This window comes from Rhinolophus sinicus, linkage group LG14 (assembly GCF_036562045.2).
Source record: "Rhinolophus sinicus isolate RSC01 linkage group LG14, ASM3656204v1, whole genome shotgun sequence".
Lineage (NCBI taxonomy): Eukaryota > Metazoa > Chordata > Mammalia > Chiroptera > Rhinolophidae > Rhinolophus > Rhinolophus sinicus.
Genome location: NC_133763.1, coordinates 51,395,428 through 51,420,050, shown reverse-complemented (window position 1 = coordinate 51,420,050; position 24,623 = coordinate 51,395,428). Strand labels below are relative to the sequence as shown.

Below are 24,623 nucleotides of genomic sequence, written 5' to 3'. Positions count from 1 at the left end.
ATACTGCGAATTGACAAATACACAAACCAGCACCAGAGGTCCATTTGCAGGGTGTGTTTTTATTTGTTTAATTGTACATGGTTTCGTTTGGAAGCAAGAGTTGTGGCCTCGAGGCCTTTGTCATTTCACTCACTTCTCCTTACCTGACCCGGTCCTGCCCCTCCCTGGAGGGATCGAAATCCGGAGGCTGGAGGCCAAAGGCTGCACAGACAGGTGGTGACCTCTGAGGCAGAACCGCGGCCTCGAGTCGCACCGCTAACGGCGAAAGATTGACGTGGTTGGACCGCGCCATTCCCGAAGCGATAAGGGACGTAATCTCGGCATCGTCCTTTAAGTGAATAGGAAAAGGGTAGTGAGGGTGACTATCTTCCCCGCCCACCCTCTCTGTTCCTCCTCTCCCCGCTGGGCCGTGTGGAATAGGGATGGGGGGGACAGCCACTGACTGCAATTACGGTAACTCTGTTGGTAACTCAAATGGGCTTATTTACATATAATTTGCATGTAGTTATGGAGGTACCCTATATATCTGTGCTTCTCTTCTAACAGGGCACCCACGCCCACCTGCCGCTCTCTGTTCGAGGACGGGAGCCCTAGCCCTTTAGCCAGCAAATTTTACTTCCCTTTCGGCTTCCTTAGCCTCGCAAACTCTCTCTTAGGCCCGCCCCCCAAACATTGGCCCCGCCTCTCACACGTAGGATCCTCCCCTCGTACGCCACTCCCTCCCCAGTTTCCAACCATCTTCCCCGCCCCCTTTTCTATTTCTGAACAGGCATGTTCCGGGCAGCTCACCCGCCTCCTTAGATTACTATGGGATCGGCGGGGTCCTGAGCGTCGGAGGAGCACGAAAGCGTATCCCAAGAAGAAGGGCTTGGACTCAGAAGAATCGAGCCCTGCTGGGGATTTTTTTTCCTTCTTTCTTTCTTTTTTTTTTTTTTGGTCTTGGTTGTGCGGAGAGAGGAAGAGAAGGCTGTGCGGCCCGGTCGAACTTGAGACAGCGCGAAGGCCCCTTCAGGCGCTGCCGAGGGCACCCCCGCAGCCGGGGCCTGGTGCAGCCGCCGCGGCCGCTGTCAGGGAAGCGCAGGCGGCCAATGGAACCCGGGAGCGGCCGCTGCTGCTGAGGCGGCGGTGTCGGCAGCCCGACCCCGACCGCCCGCACCCCCTCCGCGGAGGTCCCCCGGAGGTAAGCGAGTCCTACCCCGGAGTCCCCCTCGTGTGGGTCCCTCTCCCACCGTGTCCGGCACAGCTCCCCCCGCCCCCACACCTGGACTCGACTACAAAACTGCCCTCCCGGTGGCAGCTGCACCCCGGGTTCCTTCCCCACCGTGTCCATTCAGGTCCGGGGTCCTCCTGTGCCTTTTGGCTTCCTCTTCTGGTTAGCTCCTCCCTCTGCCCCGGGGGTTCCCCCCTCCCTCACTCTGATCCCTGCTGCCTCCGTCCCGAATTATTTTTCCTTAAGTCACGAACTCTTTGCACATCAGGACCCCTCTTAGAATGTCCATTCTTGGTCGTCCTTCCTCGTCGTCTGTACTCCTGCCCCAAACCTCTCCCGTGACCTCCGCCTGTACCGCTTTTCCTACTTTGCCCCTTCCTTCCAGCGTCTCTGCAGCCTCCGCGCGGAGTTCCCATTGCCCTGAGCTAAAGACTGTGGCCCTCTCTTCCTCTGCGTCTTCGGATTCCATTACCTCACCGCCCCCCACCAAGCTCCTCACTTCCCAGAATTGCCTCTTCCCCGCTCCTTCAAGGATCTCATCGTCATTCCCAAAGTATCCTTCGCATTCCACTTTGGCTGTCGTCCTCCCTCTTCTTCTCTGGAGTTCTTTATGAGCCCTGGAACTTTCTTTGGCTTCCCTCTACCCCTCCTTAGTCCCCCAACCTCTGGGGGTTTGTCCCTATAGAAGTGAGGAGATATCACAGCACCCCTTCCCATTCAGGACTTCCAACTTGGACGCCTTCTCCGTCGAGTTTCGAGAACTTGGCTGATCCGTGTGGCACTTGGTTCTGTTTTCCCCGTGGTCTGTCTGTATCCTGTCACACGCTTTATCTCCATATACAACTCATTTCAGGATCAGCTAAACCTTGAACTAAGAAGAAGATGCGTTGGGAGGAGGGGGAGCCTAGCTGTGTCATTGAGGCTTTCCTGGACAGAAGGGTGTTTCTGAAGGATGGAGCAGGTTTTGAACAAGTCCCGGATCCGATTACACTTTGTTGTCTACTCAGCATCAGTCACTAGTGGGGGGGGGGAATGTCCTGCATGGAAACTAAGTGAGGTTGTGAGAAATTTCCTTTTGGATTATGTAATGTTAGGCTTGTCCTAAAGGGATCACAGAATAGAGGGTCCTCCCACCTCTGGCCAGATCCAAGAGGAACCAGCTTCCAGAATGGTTTTGGTTGATTCCCTAAGAGCTTAGGGCTGGGGTGGGGTTGGGGGGTGGCTCACTGGAAAAAGGATCAGGAAACAAGGGAAAGAGCTTGTACGTTCAGAATCAGGACTCCTGGGTCCAACGTGTGACCTCCATGCTTGACCTCTACAGTGACCTTTTTGGGAAAATGGTCCACTCTATAGGCATCAGTGCAATAATTGGCTAATAGCAGGGTGTGGGGTGGGGGTAAAATTAGACTCTGTTTACTTGTTTACAACACACTCTGGGTTTCTCAGACGAAAAGTATTTACTAGTAGTGGTTTAGTTATCCCGAGAACTCTCCTTCGTCCTGGTCCCTCTGTTGGGTCTTTCTAGTCTATAGCCATGGGCGTAAGTCCGTTTGAAAGACAAGCTCCAGGCCTGCTTCTTTCTTCCCACTGCCTTAAGGTGCTGCTGTGCTGTTCCTCTTGCACTTGACCCATAACTCCAGATTCCATAGGTGGAAGTATGTTTGTGGGCAAGCCCTTTGAGGAAGCTGGCTGGAAAAGAGAACTTTGGAGTGAGACGGGACTTAGGAAACGAGTTGCTCCCTTGTACGCCATGTCTGTGTCTTGGCCTGCGGTGGCGAAGAGGGCATGTGAAGTTCCATTCCTCATCTGACTCTCGGCCTGTTTGAAAGCAATCCCACTGCCTCATGTCACTTGCCCTTCCTAGTTGGCCAGAGCGTAGTCTACTCAGAACCCCCCTTTTTCGGAGCAGCTTTGCTCCTTGGAAGCACCCCCAAAGAGAAATCATATTTCCCTAGTTCCCCCGCTGCCTTCTCAGAGCTGGGTCCACACCACAGGAGAACATGTTTGCTGAACACTATCCAAAGCAGGAAATTGAGATTCTTTGATTTGGGGAAGAAGTCTGGAAGGAATCTTTCCGTATCTGGCCTGAGATGAGAGAGGGCCTAGTCCAAGTGCATTTGGGGCTTGCAGCAGGGAGGAACAGTTCAGAGAGAGGTGAGCCGACAGGTTGCTTTGTCATCTGTCTGTTTCAGCAGAGGCTCCCAGAGCTGGCTTGGGCTGTCTGGCTGGAATCTGCTTATACCAGCTCGATGGCCTTGCACAGAGAATTCTCAGCCTGATTCAATATTGACTTAACTATCCTGAGACCACTGCCCTCCCTACCCTCCTGCTGGTAGCTTGAGAATGCCCTCTCTCCTGATGTCAACTCCCCTTGGAGCTTTGGGTACACATTTACCTGGTTCCCGGCAGGGCCTGAGCCTGCTTCACTGCTTGGCCCTGTGTTTCTCCGAGAAAAAAGTAGTACTCAGTCTCCATCGTCACCACTGAGGTCAAGGGGGAAAGATGAGTGAGGTTGGAGTTAGACTTTGAGATATGAAGAGGGACCTGCTCAACAAAACAGGCAGCCTAGGGTGACAGGGGGAGTCTCTCCTGAAGAGCACCTTCTTTTTAAAAACCATTTTTAAAGGTATCTGCGTTCTTGGTAACAAATCCAATGGTACGTAAGTTTATGATGAAAATCAACTGTCCCTTTCCATGCGTCCCTCCTCCTACTCTTTTAGAGTTAACCTCTTAATTAGCTCAGTGTTTACTTCTGAAGCTTATTGCCATAAAATGCTTGGGCCTCTATTTCTTGATTTATTAATTTTACAAAAGAAGATTTAGCTTGAGGGGATTTATACCACTTATTTATATGATTACGTCATTTTTACTTCTGTTGCAAGTCTTAAATAACATTAGAACCCCCTTTCTTTTCCATTAACTTAATAGTCTCTCTTAACTTCCCACCTTGAAGGATGAAGATACTGGCTCCATTACCCTTTTTCCAACTCATATGCTCCATCTCAAAGGGATCTTTTCAGAGGAGGAAAATTGAGCTCGCCTATCTCCTTGGAGGCAGAGCACGAAATCAAATGATCTCTTAAAGGCAATTCTGTGAAAATACAGGAACACATGAAAACATGAGGATGGGTCTGACCCAGTCCACATTTATCTAGTCCATGGGAAAAGATTCAAAGAAGGGAATGGTAATGAACCGGGTGAGGGGATTGAGTCCGCCTCTTTACCATTCTGTCCTAGAAGAGACCGGTCCATAAGGAGGCCAGTGGGGGTTGTTTGCCTAGAATCTCCGAGGTGACGAGAAGCTGGAAGCCAGGTTAAATGACAGCATCCCCTTCCCGCAGAGTCCTCTGCAGACATTTGCGTAAATGCTCAGTTACACAGAACATGCGCCTAGGAACCCTCTCTGCCCCCCACAGCTGCCACTCTGCTCTGAACAAGCCCCTGATGCTCAGTTGTGGACGCCCTACGTGGCCCACACATAGCTGTGGAGCCCCGGCAGTTGTCAGCACTCCCAACCCTTTCCTAGAAGCCAGCTGCTAGGCCGGCAGGGGGCGCCTTCTGGGGTCCCTGCCAGTCTCCCTGGAAGGGCACATGAGGCTCCTCTTGTGAAATGTGGGGCCTCCGTTGTCTGAATGTCATTGAGAGCCATTTGATAGTAAAGGTTTGGGTTTTCTTCTTTCACTTTTTTTCTTATGCTCTGACTTACAAGGGAAAGGGTGGTGACTACAGAATCTGATCTTTCTTTTTTCCTTTCACTTTCTAGGTCTTTCACTTTCTTTAGAATGGTTACTTATCAAAGCTGTATGTTCTTTGCGATTGAAAGTGAATGAATTGATCTTGGATTTAGGTTTTAGAGAATCCCTTTTTTATTTTTTATTGTCTAAATTGCCAGAACAACCTAAATTCCCTTCCATATGTCCCCCTGCCCCCCATGTCTTGCTTCATATGCAGGCCGGCCCTGAGGCTCAGAGGCCCGGAGGGACGCCCAGCTCCAGTGGGGCAGTTTCTGGTGGCACAGCTGCCCCTGTAGGACAGGTGTCTGGTTCCTGCACCTCTTGACATCATCTGGTTCCCTGAGGAGTAAAGACTGCCAAACGGGGGTTCTGTTCAGTGGGGACGTCCCCCGAGTACTGTGACGTGGGATTCCTAAGTGAGCCCTGAGATGAGAGAAACGGTGGTGCCCTGACCTCCCTTCCTCACGAGGAAATGCAGCGGCTGTCTGCCACCAATGCTGTGTGTGGGAGCATGCTTGAATTTCATTTCCCTTGGAAGTTTTGAAAAGTGGAGTTTTAGGAGCTTTGGGTGACTTGGAAGTCTCTGGAGTAGAGAAAAAGGGAAAGACGCCGAGCACAGAGAGATGGAGGGGGGAAAATGTTCGCATAAAATGATTGAGGCTGTCTATCTTCTGAGTTTCTAGGTAGCCCTAAGAAGTAGGGGTCGCAGTGGGATTGGAGTGACCGTCTGATGCAGAGAACCCCGCAGAGGCGTGGCAGGGATGAGGAAACTTCCTCCTCATTCCGGTGCAGCCCATAGCCGCGAGCAGGAGCGGATCCACGCAGGCAGCCGTGCTGGTTCTGCCGCTCAGAGGGCACTGAGTAATTTGGGGGAGAGAGCACAGAGAAAGGGTTGCCACCTTTTTTGCCAACACCAAGCTCCAACTGCGTCAGGGAAATTCAATTTGGGGATGAACTTCTTGCTTGACAGAGTTGGGAGAGAGAGCAACTGAAGCAGCCTTTTTTGGCGATCTCAGAGCACAGAATAGTTCCCCATCTGTCTTCCCGCAAGACTTTAATGCAGACCGCTGGGAGGCAGGCAGCTACACTACGTAATAAGTGGGGACATGACGCTCAACATTTCAGAGGTGCAAGAGGCCCTGGAAGGGTGGCAGTGGAAACCAGGGCTTTCCAGAGAGACTGGAGAACCTGGGTCCGGGCCTCCTTCCACCTGCCCAAAGTATATGCACCCAGGTTCACCGGCGTCAAAGGTGACGTCACCAGTAGTTGGGGTGACGTCATGCCCGCTCTGCAGTAGCCCCTGCCCCCAGCTTGTCCACAGCTGAGTGTGTCTTAGACTCGCTCCATTTGTGTTTTTTGTGAAGAGGCCTCTGAGCCCATTGCTGACTCCAGCCCGACTCTGGAGCTGGGGTGATCCGACATGAACAGCGTGCCTCTCCCAGCCTGTACCTTGACATTTCCTCCTGTTCTGCTCTGAGTCTCCCAATCTGCGTGTGCTGAGGCCCCGCAGAACTGTTCTAGGAGGGCGGTGGCTTTGGTTAGCAGTGTTCTCACGGAATTTCCTTCTGCGGGTCCGTCTGAGGTATGGGATTTGCTTTCCCCCCGTTCTTTGGGACGTTCCAGACCTGTGAGTTCCAGCCTGATTTCTTTCTGCCTTCTCACAGCCCCTGCCGTTCTTGGAGTGTGTATGAGAATGGGGAAAGTAGTGTTGGGATAGCCAAGGGCTGTCATACACGTTTTGGAAGATTTTCAAACAACAAAGTAACTGTACTTCCGTCCCGTACGCGTGCACGCAGCACACTGTTCAGTAACCTTTTAGGTGACTAGCATTCAGCCAGCATTTACTGAGTACTGCTGTGTGCCAGGGGCTGCTGTGTGCTAGACCTTTTTACACACATTAAGTTGTTGATTCCATGTGGCAACAGTGAGAAGTAGGTATGTTTGTCCCATTTTGCAGTTGCGAGATGGCTTGCATACATTTACACCTCGCGTGGCAGAGCCAGGATTTTGAATACCAGCCTATCTGTCTCCCAAGTCCACTAGTCTTCCCACTAGACTGTAGCTGCCTCAGCAGGCCGGATGCTGGCTGTTTCAGAGCTGTGTATTTCTAAGGGAAGCCCGGCCTGGTGTTTGCTGGCCCTTGTTCCTTGGAAGTTTTGCATCTGAAAGGGAAGGTAAGAAAGTACCTGTAACTAGAAGAAAGCAGCACAACTTTAATACCAAGTAAAGGTGCCGTGCTCAGCCCCTGCGTGTGGAGTGTTATATGAGTAAGGAAATGCAGTTTGAAGAGGAAAGAAAGGGGTGGCAGGTAAGCTCAGTGGGGTAGAGCGTGGTGCTGGTAGCACCAAGGTTGCCGGTTCGATCCCCGCAGGGGCCACCGGGAGCTGCGCCGTCCTTGAAAAAATAAAGAGGAAAAGAATTTAAAGGGAGACCTGGGGAGAGCACAAAGACAGAGAAGTGGTAGGGACAGGGGAATAAGACCAGAATTTGTAAAGCGTGTAAACATAAAGCTCATAAAGCAACATTTTGCAAGTCCAAGTTCGGAACAGAGGTTAAGCTGAGTGACTAAGTGCTGAAGGAATGAAGAGGAATTGTGACCAGAAGCGGAGGGAGTCAGGGAAAGCTTCCTGGCGAGAAATGACTTTTCTTCTGTTTTTGAAGGAGTCCAGGAAGACAGAAAGAAAGGAGGCCCGGGGCAGGTTTCATGGCGAAGGGCAGACCTGAGGTTGGTGCCACTAACCCGTGTGTGTCTGTGTCTCCCTCTGTTCCCCTCTCCCTCCTTCCTCCTGTAGCTTGGAAGCTCGAAGTCTGGCTGTGGCCATGGGAGACACGGTGGTGGCGCCTGCCCCCCTGAAGCCAGCTTCTGAGTCCACCCCTGGCCCACCAGGGAATAATGGGGGCTCCTTGCTGAGCGTCATCACGGAGGGGGTCGGGGAACTGTCAGTGATTGACCCCGAGGTGGCCCAGAAGGCCTGCCAGGAGGTGCTGCAGAAGGTGAAGCTTTCGCACGGAGGCGTCGCCAGCTCTGACGGGGGCGCCCCCCTGGAGCTGGTCAACGGGGATGGCGTGGACGGTGAGATCCGCTGCCTGGACGATCCACCCGCCCGGATAAGGGAGGAGGAAGACGAGCTGGAGGCCACGGTGGCCTCGGGCACCGCCAAGGGAGCCAGGCGGCGGCGGCAGAACAACTCGGCCAAGCAGTCGTGGCTGCTGAGGCTGTTCGAGTCCAAGCTCTTTGACATTTCCATGGCCATCTCGTACCTGTACAACTCCAAGGAGCCTGGCGTGCAAGCCTACATCGGCAACCGGCTCTTCTGCTTCCGCAACGAGGACGTGGACTTCTACCTGCCGCAGCTGCTCAACATGTACGTGCACATGGACGAGGACGTGGGCGACGCCATCAAGCCCTACATCGTGCACCGCTGCCGCCAGAGCGTGGACTTCTCCCTGCAGTGCGCCCTGCTGCTCGGGGCCTACTCCTCAGACATGCACATTTCCACCCAGCGGCACTCCCGCGGGACCAAGCTGCGGAGGCTCATCCTGTCCGACGAGCTGAAGCCCGCTCACCGCAAGAGGGAGCTGCCCTCCCTCAGCCCGGCCCCCGACACGGGGCTGTCCCCCTCTAAAAGGACTCACCAGCGCTCTAAGTCCGACGCCACCGCCAGCATAAGTCTCAGCAGCAGCCTGAAACGGACAGCCAGCAACCCCAAAGTGGAGAGTGAGGACGAGGTAACATTCCGGGGGGGGCCAGAGGGGCGAGGGGGCATGCAGACGGGATGTCTGGGAAAGGGCCCTGCTGTCCTTTCCTCTCCTTCCTTCTGTGTCCTTTCACTGATCAAAGCGTGGAATGTTAGAACGGAAACAGGCCTTAGAATTCATGTATTCCAACTGCCTCGTTTTACAGAGGAACAGCTCGGAGACCCAGGCAGGTAACGTGACTCGTCTCAGGTCATATAGCAGAAGCGGGGCTGGTACTAACTGCCCCACGCTGCTTCCCCTAACCTGCACTGCCAGTCCAGTGCCTCCCCGCTTACTGAGAACAGGCCGAGGCCCCCCCGACCCTGACCTGAGACCTGGGGTGTCCACCAGCAGCCATGGGCAGGCCAGGCCAGGAGAAGGGCCTGTGTGTGTGAGTTCTGTGGGTGCAGCTTCCTCCTCCTGACCCTGCCTCCCACGGTCCCTCCCCCACACCCCCCTCCCTGAAGATCCTGCTTTTTGTTTTCATCAGGGTAAGGTTCGTTCCCTATCACCCAGGCAGCTGCAGAATCTTGCCTGCCAGCCTTTTCCTGGGGGGCAGGGATATCGGTCTTTCTCACATCATTTGGGAGAAGCACAAAAGGAGGGAAGCAACCTTCGAGTGTAGAGTAAATCGCAGGCATTTACTCTAGTATCTGGAAAGGAGAGAGCTGCAGCAGCAGTGGGGGTGTCCACTTCGGGTACAGAGCAGGGAGGAGAGCAGCACCTCAGGAGGTCATGCCCACATGGGGACAGAGAGCAGGGAAGTGTCGGTGGCCTGGTGTCCCACCCAGACAGCGGGGCCCCAGTCCCCCCCCCCCCCAACTCACCACCAGCCCAGCTCCCATCCTGGCTGCCAGCCCAGCCCAGGACAGGAGGAGAACAGCAGGAGGAATTTGCATTGCTTGGAAAATGCATACTGGCCTCTGCCTCTGTGGGGCACATAACCCACCCACGTTTTTGATACAGTGGGACTTCTTTCAACAAGAGGGAGGTCTGAGTGACTAGGAGGGAGAGAGACTCCAGAGCCTGTTTGCTCTGGAAATTCAGTCTTTAATCAGCGGAGCTAAAAGAGCCAACGTGTATTGAGCACGTATTACATGTGTGTATCATGTCCAGTACTTTACGTTGAATCCTCACAACACCCCTAAGAGACGGCTGGTATTTACTGTTGAGCCAACAGGTTAGATGTTTGCCTGCAGTTTCGCCTGGTGAACGTCGGACCAGGGCTCACGTCACAGCTGGTGCTCCTAACCGTGCAGCTGACCTGTGCCGGGCATTTCTCAGCAGCTGCTTTCCCAGGGACTCAGCTGTCCGCCCATTGCGGAAGAACAACGTGGTCTTGACCTAGGTTTCCACATCCCGCACAGGCAGAGCCCAGCTGTTCTCAGAACCAGAAAGGCCCGTTTCCATTTCTGGTTGCCCTTGGCAGGGAAGCCCAGGGTCATGAAGGGAGGTTGTTGGCGAGCAGAAAGCATCATCCAGATGTGGGACTCCGGTCAGGAAGAGTGCACAGCTGGAGGTGCACCCGGCGCCTCTGTCAGGCTGGGCTTTTCTCCGTGTGTATTCTGTCATCCTCATCGTAGGACCAGAAAGGCTGAGGCCCAGGGGGTGTCTCACTCTGTGCTGTTCCTTGGTCGCTCTTCCTTGCACCTGACTCTTGCCCCAGTGGGGTGATGGGTGACACACTGAGATGCAGGCATTCTGTGGGTGCCCCAGCCCCCTAGGGTGGCTCCTCCAGCTGCCATTCTTCCCAACCTGGTTCCTTTATCGTGGGACACTGGATCCGGGAGAAGAAGGCGACACTGCATCCCCGGCCACTCCTGGGTTATCTGATGCTGGCAGAACGAGACACCTGAACCCACTGTGGCTCCTCGGGAAACGTGAGAGTGAGAGTGAGAGAGAACGAATACAGGTGCCCCTAGGAGCGCAAGCGCTGGAGTCCTCGCACAGAGGCGTCTCCAAACCCCTTGGGCATTTTGAGGGTCCATCTGTCAAGGCCATTGTCCCCCAAACCCCAAGGGAATTGGTTTTCCTTCCTCTACTCCTCTTGTCATGCAGCATTCATTCACTCAAGTAGTTGCTGAGCTTGCACGGAGCAAAGCCTGTGCTCGAGGCCCTGGGGGACGGGCCGTAACTGCTCTCCATCCCTGCGGGAACCTAGAAGGCAGGATGGAGGCCCCGTGAGCCAGGGAGCTGTGCACTTCGTGACTTGATTCTGTATTCTGAAATGTCACTGAATTTATCAGTTCCAGCGGTTTGTTGGTGGACTTGTTGGCTCTCTTGGAAAGTTGTTTCCTGCGTAGAAGGAGGACATGTACAGCTCGCTAAAACCAAGGACACCGTTATCTCAGGGCTGAGCAGAGTCCCCACGGGAGGCTGTGGCTGGGCCCTGGCGCTTCTCCCCATGCCTCTCCCCTGTGGGTTCTGAGCGTAATCCCCTGCTCCTGCCACCAGTGGAGGCGCGGGGGGCCGAGGCCTGGACAAGAGGCCCAGCTGCGTGTGAGGCTGCGGTCTCCCCCAGGCTTCTCCGCCCAGATCTCACCGAGGCCCCAGTTGTCTTTCAAGGAGGAATCCTTTGCACCCTCCCTGCAGTTGGAGGGCTCTCGCACTGCTTTCTCCCGTCCCCATTTCCCTCCTTCCAAGCCGTTTTTATCAGCCTCGTGGAGGACTCTGCTCAGGCAGCTTCCCCTCCCATTTGTAAGCAAATGGTAAACGTTTGGCATGGCTGGGGGTGCAGAGAGCAGAGATCCCAGCACCACCCCACAGCCTGCAGCACAGAATGCACTCGTGCGGATCAGCTGTCTCAGGGCTGTAGCCTTTGTGCAGAGAAATCTGCGAGTCGCACTGGAGCCCGCTGTGGTGTGATAGCAGCTTCTTGGCTCCGCCGTTCTCCTTGGAGCTGACTCAGTAGCAGTGAATCCAGCCTACGGAGGAGACAGACGAGCACATGGTGCTGTACCTCCCCTCCCCCACGGCTGGTACTGAGCCAGACAGGACCTGTCTGGGGGAGAATCAGTTGGCGTGTTGCCTGGTGTTCCCCCCACCCCCCACCAGCTCATGGTAGAAATTGAGCCTCTAAGTCACACTAGACTCTGGCACCCTCGCTGCCTCAGTTCTCCCTCCCACCGCCTCCCAACGCGCAACAGTCTCCCCCAAAGCGCCTCCCCAGGTTCTGTGATGAAGGCCTGACTACAGGACCTCCCACCAGAACAGTACGTAAGCCGTGGAGCTGAATTAATTGCACAGTAGAAGCTCAGTGACCACTGCCCTCCTGCCCTGGGACTTTGTCCCTTAGGTCCAGGCCCCTCCCCTCCGGCAGGCTGGTACACAGATACCCCCCACCCCACACACACACACACACAGCTGTGGCCCAGAACCTGGGCTGGGCCTGTGCTCCAGCTGCCACACAGCCGCTCAATGAGTCTGACTAAAGGCCCTTCCCGTTTGGCTCTCGGATCCCAGAAAGACGCAGGACTGGGGGAGGTTCAGATAAACCCCTGGGCTGGGGCGAGGACAGCTGCTGCACGGGTACCCAGTTTCTCACGGGTCAGCCAGGACCTAGCTCCCAACTATGTTGAAAAACTGTGCAATAGCCTGGTAGGAAAGCTGCAGGGGGTGGGGAGGGGTGTTCATCCTTCACTCCCAGCCCCACCTGGCCCAGGGGTTGCCCACTCAGGAGTCTGCGGTGCCCTGGTCACGATTCTAGGTTGGGAGACAGGCCTGGCATTGAACGTTCCGCTCTTCTGCTTCCTCCCTGGCGTTTCCAAGGAGCTGGGAGAACACGGGCCCCCGTATGGTTCAATCCAATCCCGTGAGGTCTCCCTGGAGAAGGGTTTGGTTGAGAGGATGTGAGGGGGTAAAGGGCAGGCAGCGAGGCTTGGCAGTGTGGTGACCGCCCTAGTGACCCAGCTTGAGGGTTTGGTCCTAGAAGGAAGGTTCGGGCAGGCAGGAACAGCGGGAGAGTGCAGGCAGAGGCCCTTCTGAGCGTGTCTGCACTAACCCTCCAGCGTCTCCCTCGGTGTCAAGACTAGGCCAGGGGCTTCTCTGGGTTGACTGTATTTCATTAAAGCACGGAGGTGAAAGCAGAGCTACACAAGAGAAGCACATGGTCCAAGTTGGAGCTAAATTCTTTGCCTTTGTCTCTCTCTCCTCCCTCCCTGCCTCCTCCTCCTCCCCTTACCCTCTGGCCCTTTCCCAGGAGCTCTCATCCAGCACCGAGAGTATTGATAATTCATTCAGTTCCGTAAGTGGGGCCAGGCTGGGACTGGGTGGCAGGCTCCCCCCATGGCCGCATTTCCTCTCCGTCCCCAGGTCTTCTGAGTCCCTAGGCCCAGGCTGGAGTTCAAAGGTGCCATTTCTTCCTGGGAGGTCAGCGCCTCTCTCCCAGGCCTCCCAGACCTGGAGGAGTCCCCTGCCCTGTTGCCAAAGCCCCGAGCCCAGGCTCAGGGGGCTCAGTTGATCCTATTCCCAGAGACAGCTGGGATGCAGCCCCCGGCTCCTGGGTCTCTAGAACAAACAGCTGGGAGAGAGGTAGAATTTACCCCTGGATTAGAGCCAAGCACCGCCTGGCAGAAACCCCCAGGGTCTGTTTCTCCCATGCAGAACCCTTTCCCCATGGCTTCTGCCATCAGACCATCAAATATTTATTCAGTATCTTCTAAATGCCGGGTCCTGTGCTGGGTGAGCTGATGCCAAAAGCAAGCAGCATTTGGCCTGGAGGACCGATGTGCCTCCCCACAGCCGGTTTCCTTTTTAACTTCAACCACATTTCTTCCAGGTCTGAGTTCTCCCCTTTCCCAGCTCCCTGCCCAAGATGTTCCCGAATCATCATTCTCCTTCTTATTCCCTCTGGACTAACCCCTGACCTTCTGGTCCCACAGAGTCTTGGACCTTGTTGCTGGGTAGAGACGTGAGAGGAAATGCTGGACCCTCTGGGAGTTTGGATGACTTTCTTTTACATTTTATTTTTGATTTGTCTGCCCAATCCGTTTTCTCCGTTCTCTGCTGATTCCCTTTCAATCATGATTCCTATCTCGTCCCACGTGGCAGAACCTGTCTCTGGAGCCCGGGGTCACATTTCCCACATGCTCACGTAATGAGGGGCCCCCGACACGTACGCTGATTTGAGGATGGGAAGGAATGCAGCCTTTTCTAATCTGAGATGACTGTGAATTGGTCGGGGTGAGGGTTCTCGGGACAGTGAGCATTTGCCACCTGAGTGGATGGATTAGGGGATCAGGATGAATGAAGGAGAGTCCTTCCTGTCTTTGTCTTTCTCCGTTAGGCCCCTGGGATAGTTCCAGGGACCACAGAAGCCTAGTTCTGTTGTCTTCCTGTATCTCTCCTCAGCCCTGCCTCCCAAAGTAGGGTGACTGACCCAGACACGCTACTATTATCGTGGGGCTGGGCAGCCCCTGTGGGGCCGGGCCGACAGGTGAGCCTGGCTCTGCCTGGTGCTGCCCAGCTTTCAAAAGAAGCTCCTTTTTGCAGTTTGAGGGAGTGAGATAGAAATTCTCAATCAGGAAACTAAGGAAGACACTGAGAGGGAGAGAAAAACCTGGTGAGTGAAGCACGGTTTCTATGAGAAGAGGAGATGGTGTCCTTATCTAGCGGGTGGGAGGCCGACGGGCAGCTGGTGGCCATCTTGATAAAATACCCCTTCTGGTAGAAGGACTTCGACTGGGGAAAGAACCTCTCTTCGTGTCCAGCTGCCTGCGGCCATCTTTTCCCCACCCCCTTTCTGGGAATGACTGAAGTGCAAGCTCACAACAGGGAGCACATGTGGGGACCCTAGTCCTGAGAGGTGGGGCACGAGGACCCAGGAAGGAGTCACAGAAAGACAGGCCTCAGGGTCCTCCGTCCAGGGCTGGAAGGAGCTGGCCTTCCCCACCCAGGGCCCACCCCTGCCTGCCTGCCTCTGCCGTTTCCTTCCCTGTTGATTATTCCTCATGGATGCCAAGTCTGTGCGTCCTCTTCTCATCGCCCTGTGGTCCGCTGCATGCACGCTGAGCCCTTCTAAGAGATCACGGGAGGCGGGGGTGGGGGGATGCCACAGAATCAACACAAGTCATTGGAATGGAGTGAGTCCTCTGGAAAGGGAAATACTGGCTCAGAGCGCCCCTGCTCAGCTGTGGGCCCTGGCAGCGCCCCAGCCCAGATCGGGTGGGGACAGGGGAGCCCGTCCTGGAGCTGGATGAAGCACTTCAGGTGTGAGCAGCTCTCCTCTCTGGGGGCCCTGGGTCACCTCTCTGGGTGTTGTCCCCCCGCCCATCTTGAAGCCTTGGGATGGTTCCCGAGGAGCTCAAGTCCAAGAGAAGAGGAGTGCAACCCAGTGACCTGGAGTCACACCCCCCCTTACCCTTAAGAAACAGCACATGGAGAAGGGACATGCTGGCTCTCACCTCTTCCCCATTCAGGTTGACAAGCGGGGTGGGGTCTCCTGCTAGACCTGACACAGCCCTTCCGTGGATCTGCAAGCCCTGGGGCTCCCTGGCCTGAGTGGCCGGGGGTGACTGAGTGGCAGGCCACTTTTTCTGTGGTTTCTTCACCGTTGTCTGCTTCGCCCCCCCCCCCCCCCGCAGCCTGTCAGACTGGCTCCTGAGCGAGAATTCATCAAGTCCCTGATGGCGATCGGCAAGCGGCTGGCCACGCTCCCCACCAAGGAGCAGAAGACACAGCGGCTCATCTCAGAGCTCTCCCTGCTCAACCATAAGCTCCCCGCCCGCGTCTGGCTGCCCACTGCCGGCTTCGACCACCACGTGGTCCGCGTGCCCCACACCCAGGCTGTCGTCCTCAACTCCAAGGACAAGGTAGGTGGGGCTGCTCCACACTCGTCTGGGCTCTGTGCTGGGCCCGGAGATGCCCACCAGCATCACGGGCCCGCATCCACCTGGGCTCTGCCTCGGTGCTGTGGTGATTCGGAGACCCTCCCGTGCCCTGTCTTGGGCTTTGCTTTCCTGGACCAAAGAGGCCTGGTCTTTCCAGCTCATCTCTTGCCATGTCTCAGGAGGGAGCCTCTTCCAGCCCTCCTTACAGTCCTGCTGGTGGCTCTTCTACAGCTCGTGGGCTTGCCAGGGACAGCACCAAGAGCGTAGAGACACATCTTGTTTCCAAGGCCTTTTCCAAGCAGGGTGAGCAGGGAGGAGAAAACGATGCCCCCCGTTCACACTGGAGCAAACTAGTGAAATTTGCTGGTTGGAATGAGTACTGACGGTTCAGATTTTACTTTCCGAAATATTGAAGATGAGAGCCCTGCTGGGCAACAGTGCCCCGCTTTTCCCTGGTGTTTTTGTGTGTTGGTAGGACAAGCCCCCATGGGCTTCCAGGCCTCTCTGCTAGGCCTGATAGTTTGCAGTGCTTTTGCCCAGAGTGTATCATCTATACATTTGGAAGCTCAGCTGAAACATTTTGAAGACTTGTGCACGCTCCTGCCCAAATTCTTTATATAGGTGATGAGAGGACAAGTTCCTGCCCGAACTAGGGCGTTCTCAGTGTCGGGCCTGAGGGTTGAGGATCGGAGCTGGGAGTGAGCAGCAGGGGGCGCTGTGCTAACAGGTGAGATTTAGGGAACGGGTGGCAGTGAGTGGCAGATGCGCTTCTTGCTGTCCCCCCAGGCTCCCTACCTGATCTATGTGGAAGTCCTTGAATGTGAAAACTTCGACACCACCAGTGTCCCTGCCCGGATCCCCGAGAACCGGATCCGGAGCACACGGTCCGTGGAGAACCTGCCCGATTGTGGCATCAGCCACGAGCAGCGGGCAGGCAGCTTCAGCACTGTGCCCAACTACGACAATGACGACGAGGCCTGGTCAGTGGATGACATCGGCGAGCTGCAGGTGGAGGTGAGAAAGTGCCGAGGACGTCCCGCAGGCACAACACCTCTTCTCCAGGAGGAGGGGGGAAGCTCTGGCAGTTCCGGTCGGGAGCAGCTTCAGGAGGAGCCTGCTTTCCTGCAGGAGGAATTTAGGTTAAATGTCAGGCGGAACTTCTACAGGGAGTGAGAGAAATTGAATCAGAATGTTTCTTGAGCACCTGCCGTCTCAGGTGGTCCCAGGAAAGCAGAGGATGAAAGTCGTATGTTCATTCATCCAGGAAATGTTTGTGGAGGGTCTTCTCTGTGCCAGCCCTGAGTGCTGCGTGAGTGAGCAGCCCTGACCCCTGCCTGCGAGGAGTGTGTGGCCTCACAGCGTGTGGTGGGAATGTGCTGCGAATGAGCTTGTGCTGGCAAGGGTGCGGCCTGATGGGACACCTGCTGGTGGGGGAGCACTTACTCCACACTCGGGCTTAGACTCCAAAAGATTGCCTGGAGCAAGTACTACCTCAGCTGAGGCCCAAGATGGGTACGAATTAGCTGGACAGAGTATTCCAGGCAGAGGGCGTGGCATGCAGAGACTGGAAGACGAGAGAGTTTGGCTTGTTTTAGGACCTGAGAGAAGCTTTGTGTGGCTGTGACGTGTGGGTGCCAGAGGAGAAGTCAGGGATGAGCTGGAGAGGCCAGCGTGGCCCGATTGCAGGCAGCAGCCCATAAGCTGCGGGAAGAAGCTTGGGCATCGTTCTGGGGTTGGAGAGAGCCTTTATGTGGGGCTGTGATACCACCAGACCTCACTTTATGAACAGACAGACTCTGCCCTTGAGTTTACAGTCCAGTTGGGGGGATTGGACACAGACATGTAAGAAACATGTATACGAAGTGACGAGTGGCGTTGTGAGGGAAGGAGAAAGCAAAGACTTGCTATGGCCCTCGGGGCTGGTAGAATATTTTATAGTGCGAGAGGGATGGGGAGGTAAGACTGAATGGCTTGGACTGAAGAAGTGGTCGTGGAACCTGGTCTGGAGGGGGTCTGCTCTGGACCCTAAGGGAGAATGCATCCCCAGTGGGGAGCTGAGTGGAAGGCGGAAGTTCCTCTTTCTGAGGTGCTCACGGCAGTGCTTTGCAGACTTCAGTGCACTAGGAGCCTTCTAGAGAACTTAGTGAAAAGGCAGACTTCCAGATCCATTCCCAGTAATTGCACTGCAGGCCGAGAGCGCGGTACGGGAATCTGCGTCTTAGCGCCATTCCAGGTGTTTCTGCGGCAGGTGTTCACACAGAAACACCACGCTGGGGCCGAGGCAGGCCGGGGTCCAAGTGGTCAGGATGGAGGGTAACCAGGGGAGACTTTTGGAGCAGATAGGAAGGGAGGGCCGATCTGGACGTGGAGACGGCACCCATGCAGGGGTCTGAGGAGCGAGCGCCATGCCTCCACTCTGACCTGCCGTCCCTGCTCCCCAGCTCCCGGAAATGCACACCAACAGCTGCGACAACATCTCGCAGTTTTCCGTGGACAGCATCACCAGTCAGGAGAGCAAGGAGCCCGTGTTCATTGCCGCCGGGGACATCCGGTATGGCCGCACGTTGCCCTCAGTTTTCAGCCCTGCTTCAGGCACTGCCTGTCTTTAGCCCCTTCCTCTCCATCAGCCTTTGTCTTTCCCTTTCCTCTCTCCTTACCCTGTTCTTGTCCTGAGGCCACCAAACTTGAGGCAGTGATGGTGCAGGGGGAGAAATTACTGGGCTACTGCAGAAGGAAATTAAATGTTAAAGGGACTCCAAAGGAGGGAAGCACCAGAGGGAGGAGTTAGAGCAGCGTTGCACAGAGTGGGTCTGAGGACGAGGAGTGGCAGAACCAGGGCAGTGGGAGGAGAGCTTGTTGAAAACGCAGGCGCTGGAGTTCTGACTGGGGGGGCCTGGTGATATGCATTTTTACATGCCAGTTTAGCAAAAAGGTGTCAGTGGTGTGTTTTCTTCCATGAGTCTCTCAGCCCAGGTTTCTATCCGTGTGCGCCCAGAACCAAGGAAACAGTGCAGGGAATGCCGCCATAGACAGGGACGTGAGGCCCTGGGGTAACTCCTCCAAGCAAATGATACAGTTTCTTCCTGCTAGACGGCGCCTTTCGGAGCAGCTGGCTCACACCCCCACAGCCTTCAAACGAGACCCGGAAGACCCTTCTGCAGTTGCTCTCAAAGAGCCCTGGCAGGAGAAAGTGCGGTGAGTGGTCTCTGTGCCCCTGTCAAAGTTTGGAGGCAACATCCGCACTGTCCGTCAGGCCCCCCCAAATCCAGCAGGCTCCCAGGCGGTCCAATCCCTGCCCTGCGGGGAGTTTGATTGGGATTTTCAGTGGAAGCTGTGTCTGTCCTCACCCTGGCACCACCCTTTGACACCTTTTGCTTCTCTCTTCACAGGCGGATCAGAGAGGGCTCCCCCTATGGCCATCTCCCCAATTGGCGGCTCCTGTCAGTCATTGTCAAGTGTGGGGATGATCTTCGGCAGGAGCTGCTGGCCTTCCAGGTGTTGAAGCAACTGCAGGTAAGAGAGGGGGAGGAGAAAGAGGGGAACGCAGCCCGAGGGCAGCGCACCTGAGGCGACCGCACAGGTCGCTCGCAGGCAGGAGCGCTGCTGACCACTGGCTTCCTGCCAGGTCTAAACTGGATGCCGGGTAAATGAAAGCTGGCTCCTTCCCCGTGTACTTACCCAGAAGTACAGCCGCAGGAACGGCTCCACAGTGACCTCTTGTGGCCCTTTTGTGACTTGCACCTGTTCTGGTCCCCGAACGAACTTAAGGCTGTTAGCTCTGTCCTTGAGTCAAAACTGGCGACTGCAATGTGCTGAGATGTCAGTTCCCTGAGGCGCTGGGTCGGTCGCGGTCAGCAGCCTCACCTGTTTGATCCAGTTCTTTATATAAATGTTTGCATGTTCTAGAGAAGCTTCCTCTGGCCCTAAATCCGTTTCCCTTTTTTCCTTATTCTTTGAAATTGGGTTAATAGCTCCATTCTTGCTGCTTGTGAGGTGACAGTGTGGTTTCCCGTTCTCCATGACTTTTGGGGGCTTTCTGCCTATAAGATGCCTTTTCCCACATACCTCCTTGTGTCTTGTCAGGCCCTGGACTTCCTTTCCAAACTCCCTGGTCGGGTTTTACTCACTTGATGGCCTAGAATCCAAGGCCGCCGAGGCTGGGAATGGCCGAGGTTGGGGCCTCTGGCGCCCCCTGTCTGGAGGCAGGCGACAGCCCCAGTGCTTCTGTGTCTCCTCACAGTCCATTTGGGAACAGGAGCGAGTGCCCCTGTGGATCAAGCCATACAAGATTCTCGTGATTTCCGCCGACAGCGGCATGATTGAGCCGGTGGTCAACGCCGTGTCCATCCACCAGGTGAAGAAACAGTCGCAGCTCTCCTTGCTCGATTACTTCCTGCAGGAGCACGGCAGCTACACCACTGAGGCCTTCCTCAGTGCCCAGCGCAATTTCGTGCAGAGTTGCGCTGGCTACTGCTTGGTCTGCTACCTGCTGCAGGTCAAGGACAGGTAGGTGGCTTCATGCCCCTCGTCGAAACCTTCCCTCCAGGGCTCCCTCTGTCCCTCCACATGTCATTCTCATTTACTCCTCCCGCCTTCCATGGCCCAGACGGAAAAGAGGGAACAGGCAACACGTTTGCAGCAGAGACGGGCGTGTTCCATGGACTGAGCCAAGGGGACAGACTGACAAGCACTGGGGGGAAGGGGCAGAGACAGGGAGGATGTGTGGGCGGCGCAGGGTCGTGAAGGCCGAAGGAGAATGAGGACTGAGCGAGCTGTGGGGGCGCGTGCTCCGGGCAGAGGGGCAGCTCAGTGTGATGGCAGCTTGGGCTCTGCCGCCTGGCGGGAGGACCATGGGCAGTGACATCAGAAGGGCCTTCCCAGTGAGGCTGTAGGTGGAGCAATGACATGACCCAGTCTGTTCAATGAGCGCCCCCTGTGGCACTGCGGGTGACCTGGGGAAGCTGGCCTGGCCTGAGTGACAGAGCAGAAAGGAGAAGGCAGGTGTGAGGGACAGGTGCGCATCAAGTGGGAACTCCCAGCCCTGAAATGGGCGTTTATTCCAACATACAATTTGCAGAACTTTTAAGTATCTGTTGCTTTGCCCAGAGCTGTCATTTCCAAAATCACATGACCTTGGAGGCCCAGCTTCGCATACAGGTGAACGGCATATGATACAAAGATAATTACACCCAGACAGCCCCTCAGGCTCACTATCCCGGACGTGCCTCTGGGCTGCGCCTCTGCCCTGGGAAAGCAGAACTGCGGTGGCCAGGGCTCCCGGTGATGTGGTGGCACTGTGAGAGCTGGCTACCAGCAGCTTGTCAGGAATCTAGCATCTGTTAGGTGCATGCCATGGCCTGGCATTCTTACCCTGAAACCAGCTGAAAACCCTGTCAGGCAGCTGTGTCCTCATGACGCAGCCGAGGATCAGGGAGCTTTAAGAACCTGCCCTCATCCCACCTGGTCAGCCCCACAGGTGAAGCCACTGGAGGCTCAGCATTTGCGGGCGGAAGGGAAAGGTCGTTATTTATGAGGAATTTGCTTGTGCACTTTGTCCCTGGAGAGTCAGGGTTTTGAATCCAGGGCCTAAAGAGCCTGGAGATGAGCCCCAGGACTGAGTAAACGGGGCAAGGAGGCAGGTGCTAGTCTGGCCTCTGGGCTTTCCTTTAGGAAGTGAAGAGGTTTGGAAGCTCAGGGTCCATCCTCTAAAGGGAGCGGGGAGAGGGTTGACAGGCAGCGGGTAAAACTTGCATAATAACTCAAAAGACGATAGGTGTAGTCAAGACAGGAATGGAATCAGCCAGTGGAAGGAGTCCCGAACCTTCTCCAGCAGTTAAGAAAAAAGACCTACTGCCCTCACTGGCCTTGGGACTTTGGACAAGTAAGTTCTTCTCTCAGGGCCTATCCCCTCACCTGTACAAGGAGAATTCAGATTGGGACATTCAGAACCTTCCTGACTCTCAGGATTGCGCCTTTGGGGCTAACTTCATAATGCTTTCGCAGAGGTGGAAGGACTCGGGGGCACTGCTTCTCCTGCCCCCTGTCTCTGGCCAGTCAGACCAACCCCCGAGAAGGTGGCCTGCAGACCGAGAGCGCTGAGCCTAACAAAGCCGCTGTTGAAGCTGAGGCTGTGGTTGTGCTGAATGGGCCAGGCTCGCTGCTAGCACGGTCATTGTTCTCCTCCCACTGGCCATTCATGCGGCCTCACAAAGGCCGGCTCCCTTCATTCTCCCTGCAGCTGGCCCGTGGTAACTGGTAACTGCGCCTGACAGTTGTTGCCTGACGTGACTTTACCGAATAGTTAAAACTTAAACCTGGAAGCCCCCACACTGTTTTACATTGAAACGTCTCCCAGCCTGCTGCTCTGGTCCCGGGGGCCTGATCTGCACGGGCTGATAGAAGCCACAGATCAAACCTGGTAAGGAGGTGCTGAGCCAGTTGCTCGGCCTGTGACCTCAGAGGCCTCCTTCCCTGGCATCCGGGTTTTCTACTAGGTTGGGATCAGTCTGGGTGCCAGAAGGACAATTTTGGGGAAATTGAGATAATCTTCAACTATTTTTTTGTTAATAGTAGGGATTTCAGACCCCACAGCCTGTGCTAGCATTTACTTTGATTCCCTTTCTGCTGCTGGCGTTAGGCCCTAGGTGGTTGGACCCAGAGTTGTAGGCAGCAGGACCGTGGCGGGGGCTCCCCTGCCTGGTGTCGTGGGCCGCGCCTCGGTCAGTCTCACTGGGGCCTCGCCCTGTGCTCTGCCCCCTGCTCAGGCACAACGGGAATATCCTTCTGGACGCAGAAGGCCACATCATCCACATCGACTTCGGCTTCATCCTGTCCAGCTCCCCCCGAAACCTGGGCTTTGAGACGTCCGCCTTCAAGCTGACCACAGAGTTTGTGGACGTGAGTCAGGCCAGAGCTGCCGCCTGTGTTCCCTCTGCCACGGGAGGGGGGCGGTGAGTCGGGGGAAGTGGCCGATGGAGGGAGCTCTGGGCCCCTCACACCCCCACTCTCTCCTCCCCGCCCAGGTCATGGGGGGCCTGGATGGCGACATGTTCAACTACTACAAGATGCTGATGCTGCAGGGGCTGATCGCGGCCCGGAAACACATGGACAAGGTGGTGCAGATCGTGGAGATCATGCAGCAAGGTGGGGCTGGGCGTGGCCTGGGGCTGGGGTGGGCGTGGTCCGGGGTGGGCGTGGCCGAGTGCCTCAGGATTCCCACTTAGGATGGGGCCCTGGGGCATGGAACTTCCAGGAAGCTCCTTCCACCTCAAGACTTGGGGGGGAGGAGGTTCCCAGACGGTTTTCAGCTCTGATCCAGGGACATTCCTCCCGACTGAGCTAGGTCCTGGAGCAGGGGGCAGAGGCCCCACAAACGACTTCCTAGGCGCACTCGAAAGAACAGCCCCATCTCCAGCCACCTGGTCCCTTCCTCTCCCCCATCCGTTGTCCAACTCTAAGTTGCTGTCTCCTCCCATTGCTCAGCTCTTTACCAACTCAGGTGTGTCACCACGATCGCCCCCACTGGGCTTTGAACTTCAGTGGCCCTGTCCTCAGGCCCCGTGCCTGTCCCATACCCGCCCCTCCTGCTGAGCTGAGCAGCATCTCCTGTGTCTCTCTCCCCCGTGTCTACTCACTGCGGTTTCCTCACGGCCTTGCCGCCTGCCGCCTGTCCAGGCCGCTCCTCTCCTGCCCTCTGGGCCCATGTCCCTATCCCTCTCCTAAGGTCGCGCACACCCATCGGAGCTGCCAGTCTCCTCCTCCCCCCATCCTCGCCCCCACCCCACAGGTTGTCGCCGTTGCTCAGGAGCATCCCCAGCAACCGCGTCTGGCCCCGTGATGACGGTGGCCCAGGTCATCTGTGAGTGTCAGACCTAGCATAGGCAGAGCCTGCAGCCAGATAAGTGCCAGCTCAGGGCCCATTCCCTACGTCGTCCTCTGGGCCTTCCCTCCGGGCCCTCAGTCCTTCCTGGGGGAGTGGTGTTGGCCCTGCCCACTCCCCTCGTGCCCTCACCTAGAGGGGCTCAAGACAGGGCGTCCCGCCAGCTCTCCCTCCTCTGCCAAGCAGAACTGCTCGGGTCTCAGGTGGGCGGGCCCGGGTTCTTTGGACCCCTTGGCTGTATTTGCAGTGGCTGTCCCCACTGCCCTCCTCCTTTCTCCCCCCATGACCCTCTGCCCTCACTGCCGCCCCCAGGTTCTCAGCTTCCTTGCTTCCACGGCTCTAGCACCATCCGCAACCTCAAAGAGAGGTTCCACATGAGCATGACTGAGGAGCAGCTGCAGCTGCTGGTGGAGCAGATGGTGGACGGCAGCATGCGCTCTATCACCACCAAACTCTATGACGGCTTCCAGTATCTCACCAACGGCATCATGTGACTCTCCTCGGCCCCAGAGCCGTGGGACATTTGGGGACCCTCCCTGGGAAGGCCCAAACCAGGAAACCCCCCACCCACCCATCCACCCATCGGAAATGGAAGGCAAGGACAGAGGATCATGTGGTAACTGTCGAGCTTGCCAGGGGTTGGGGGAGCCAGCCGTGGGGTTCAGGGGGCCTCCCTGTCCCCCGTGTCAGTCTTACCACCTGACAGACTCCAGGCTCACCGCCCTCCAGAGAACACGGGATACACGTGAGGACACGGGCCTTTCTCCTCGCCAGGGTCCCAGAGGTTCTCTCCACGGGCTGTCCTCTTACTAATTCGTCTGGGTCCCAGGAAGGGGGGAGTGGTTCTTGGTACTTAAGACTCGATCCTGTGGTTCACCTTGGCCATGCTGCTGCCCCAGTGTCCCCTCCCAGGGACTGACCCCTAGTCTGAGCTCCCCTTGGTGGTGGGCTCTGGCCTAGGGTCCCCATCGCGGGCCAGGAAGGGAGCTGGCACAGCCCCTGCAGTACGCGAGGGTATTGGCCTAGCCACGGGGAGTTCCTCGCCCTGGTCCCTTCCCCACACCCAGGGAAATAGCTCTCAATTTTTTAATTTGTTTGAAATAAAGTCCTTAGTTAGCCATCTGTGTTATTTCTGAGTTGTGTTTGGGGGTGGGGAGGGGATGAGTGAACAGATACTTCTGTCCGGGACACAAAAGGCACCCCACAGAAGGAAATGGAAGGTTGCTGTTCCCCTG

General features: G+C 56.1%; 1 protein-coding gene across 4 annotated transcripts; it reads left to right on the top strand.

Annotated features, from left to right (window-relative positions):
- Positions 1–768: 768 nt before the first annotated feature.
- On the top strand, positions 769–24,506 carry PI4KB (phosphatidylinositol 4-kinase beta). 4 transcript variants are annotated; one of them, XM_074318819.1, is made up of 13 exons: positions 825–1,180; positions 7,737–8,673; positions 12,881–12,925; positions 15,264–15,491; positions 16,296–16,523; positions 17,951–18,060; positions 18,600–18,704; positions 18,899–19,022; positions 19,750–20,015; positions 22,274–22,406; positions 22,532–22,652; positions 23,296–23,367; positions 23,701–24,506. In XM_074318819.1, exons 2-13 carry the CDS (start codon positions 7,765–7,767, stop codon positions 23,880–23,882), a joined length of 2,523 nt encoding a protein of 840 aa, XP_074174920.1. In that variant the 5' UTR covers positions 825–1,180; positions 7,737–7,764; the 3' UTR covers positions 23,883–24,506. The 4 variants fall into 4 exon arrangements, with proteins under 4 accessions (XP_019595521.2, XP_019595520.2, XP_074174920.1 ...); XM_019739961.2 differs by lacking the exon at positions 23,296–23,367 and having other exon boundaries at positions 810–1,180; XM_019739962.2 differs by lacking the exons at positions 12,881–12,925; positions 23,296–23,367 and having other exon boundaries at positions 769–1,180.
- The last annotated feature ends 117 nt before the right edge of the window (positions 24,507–24,623 follow it).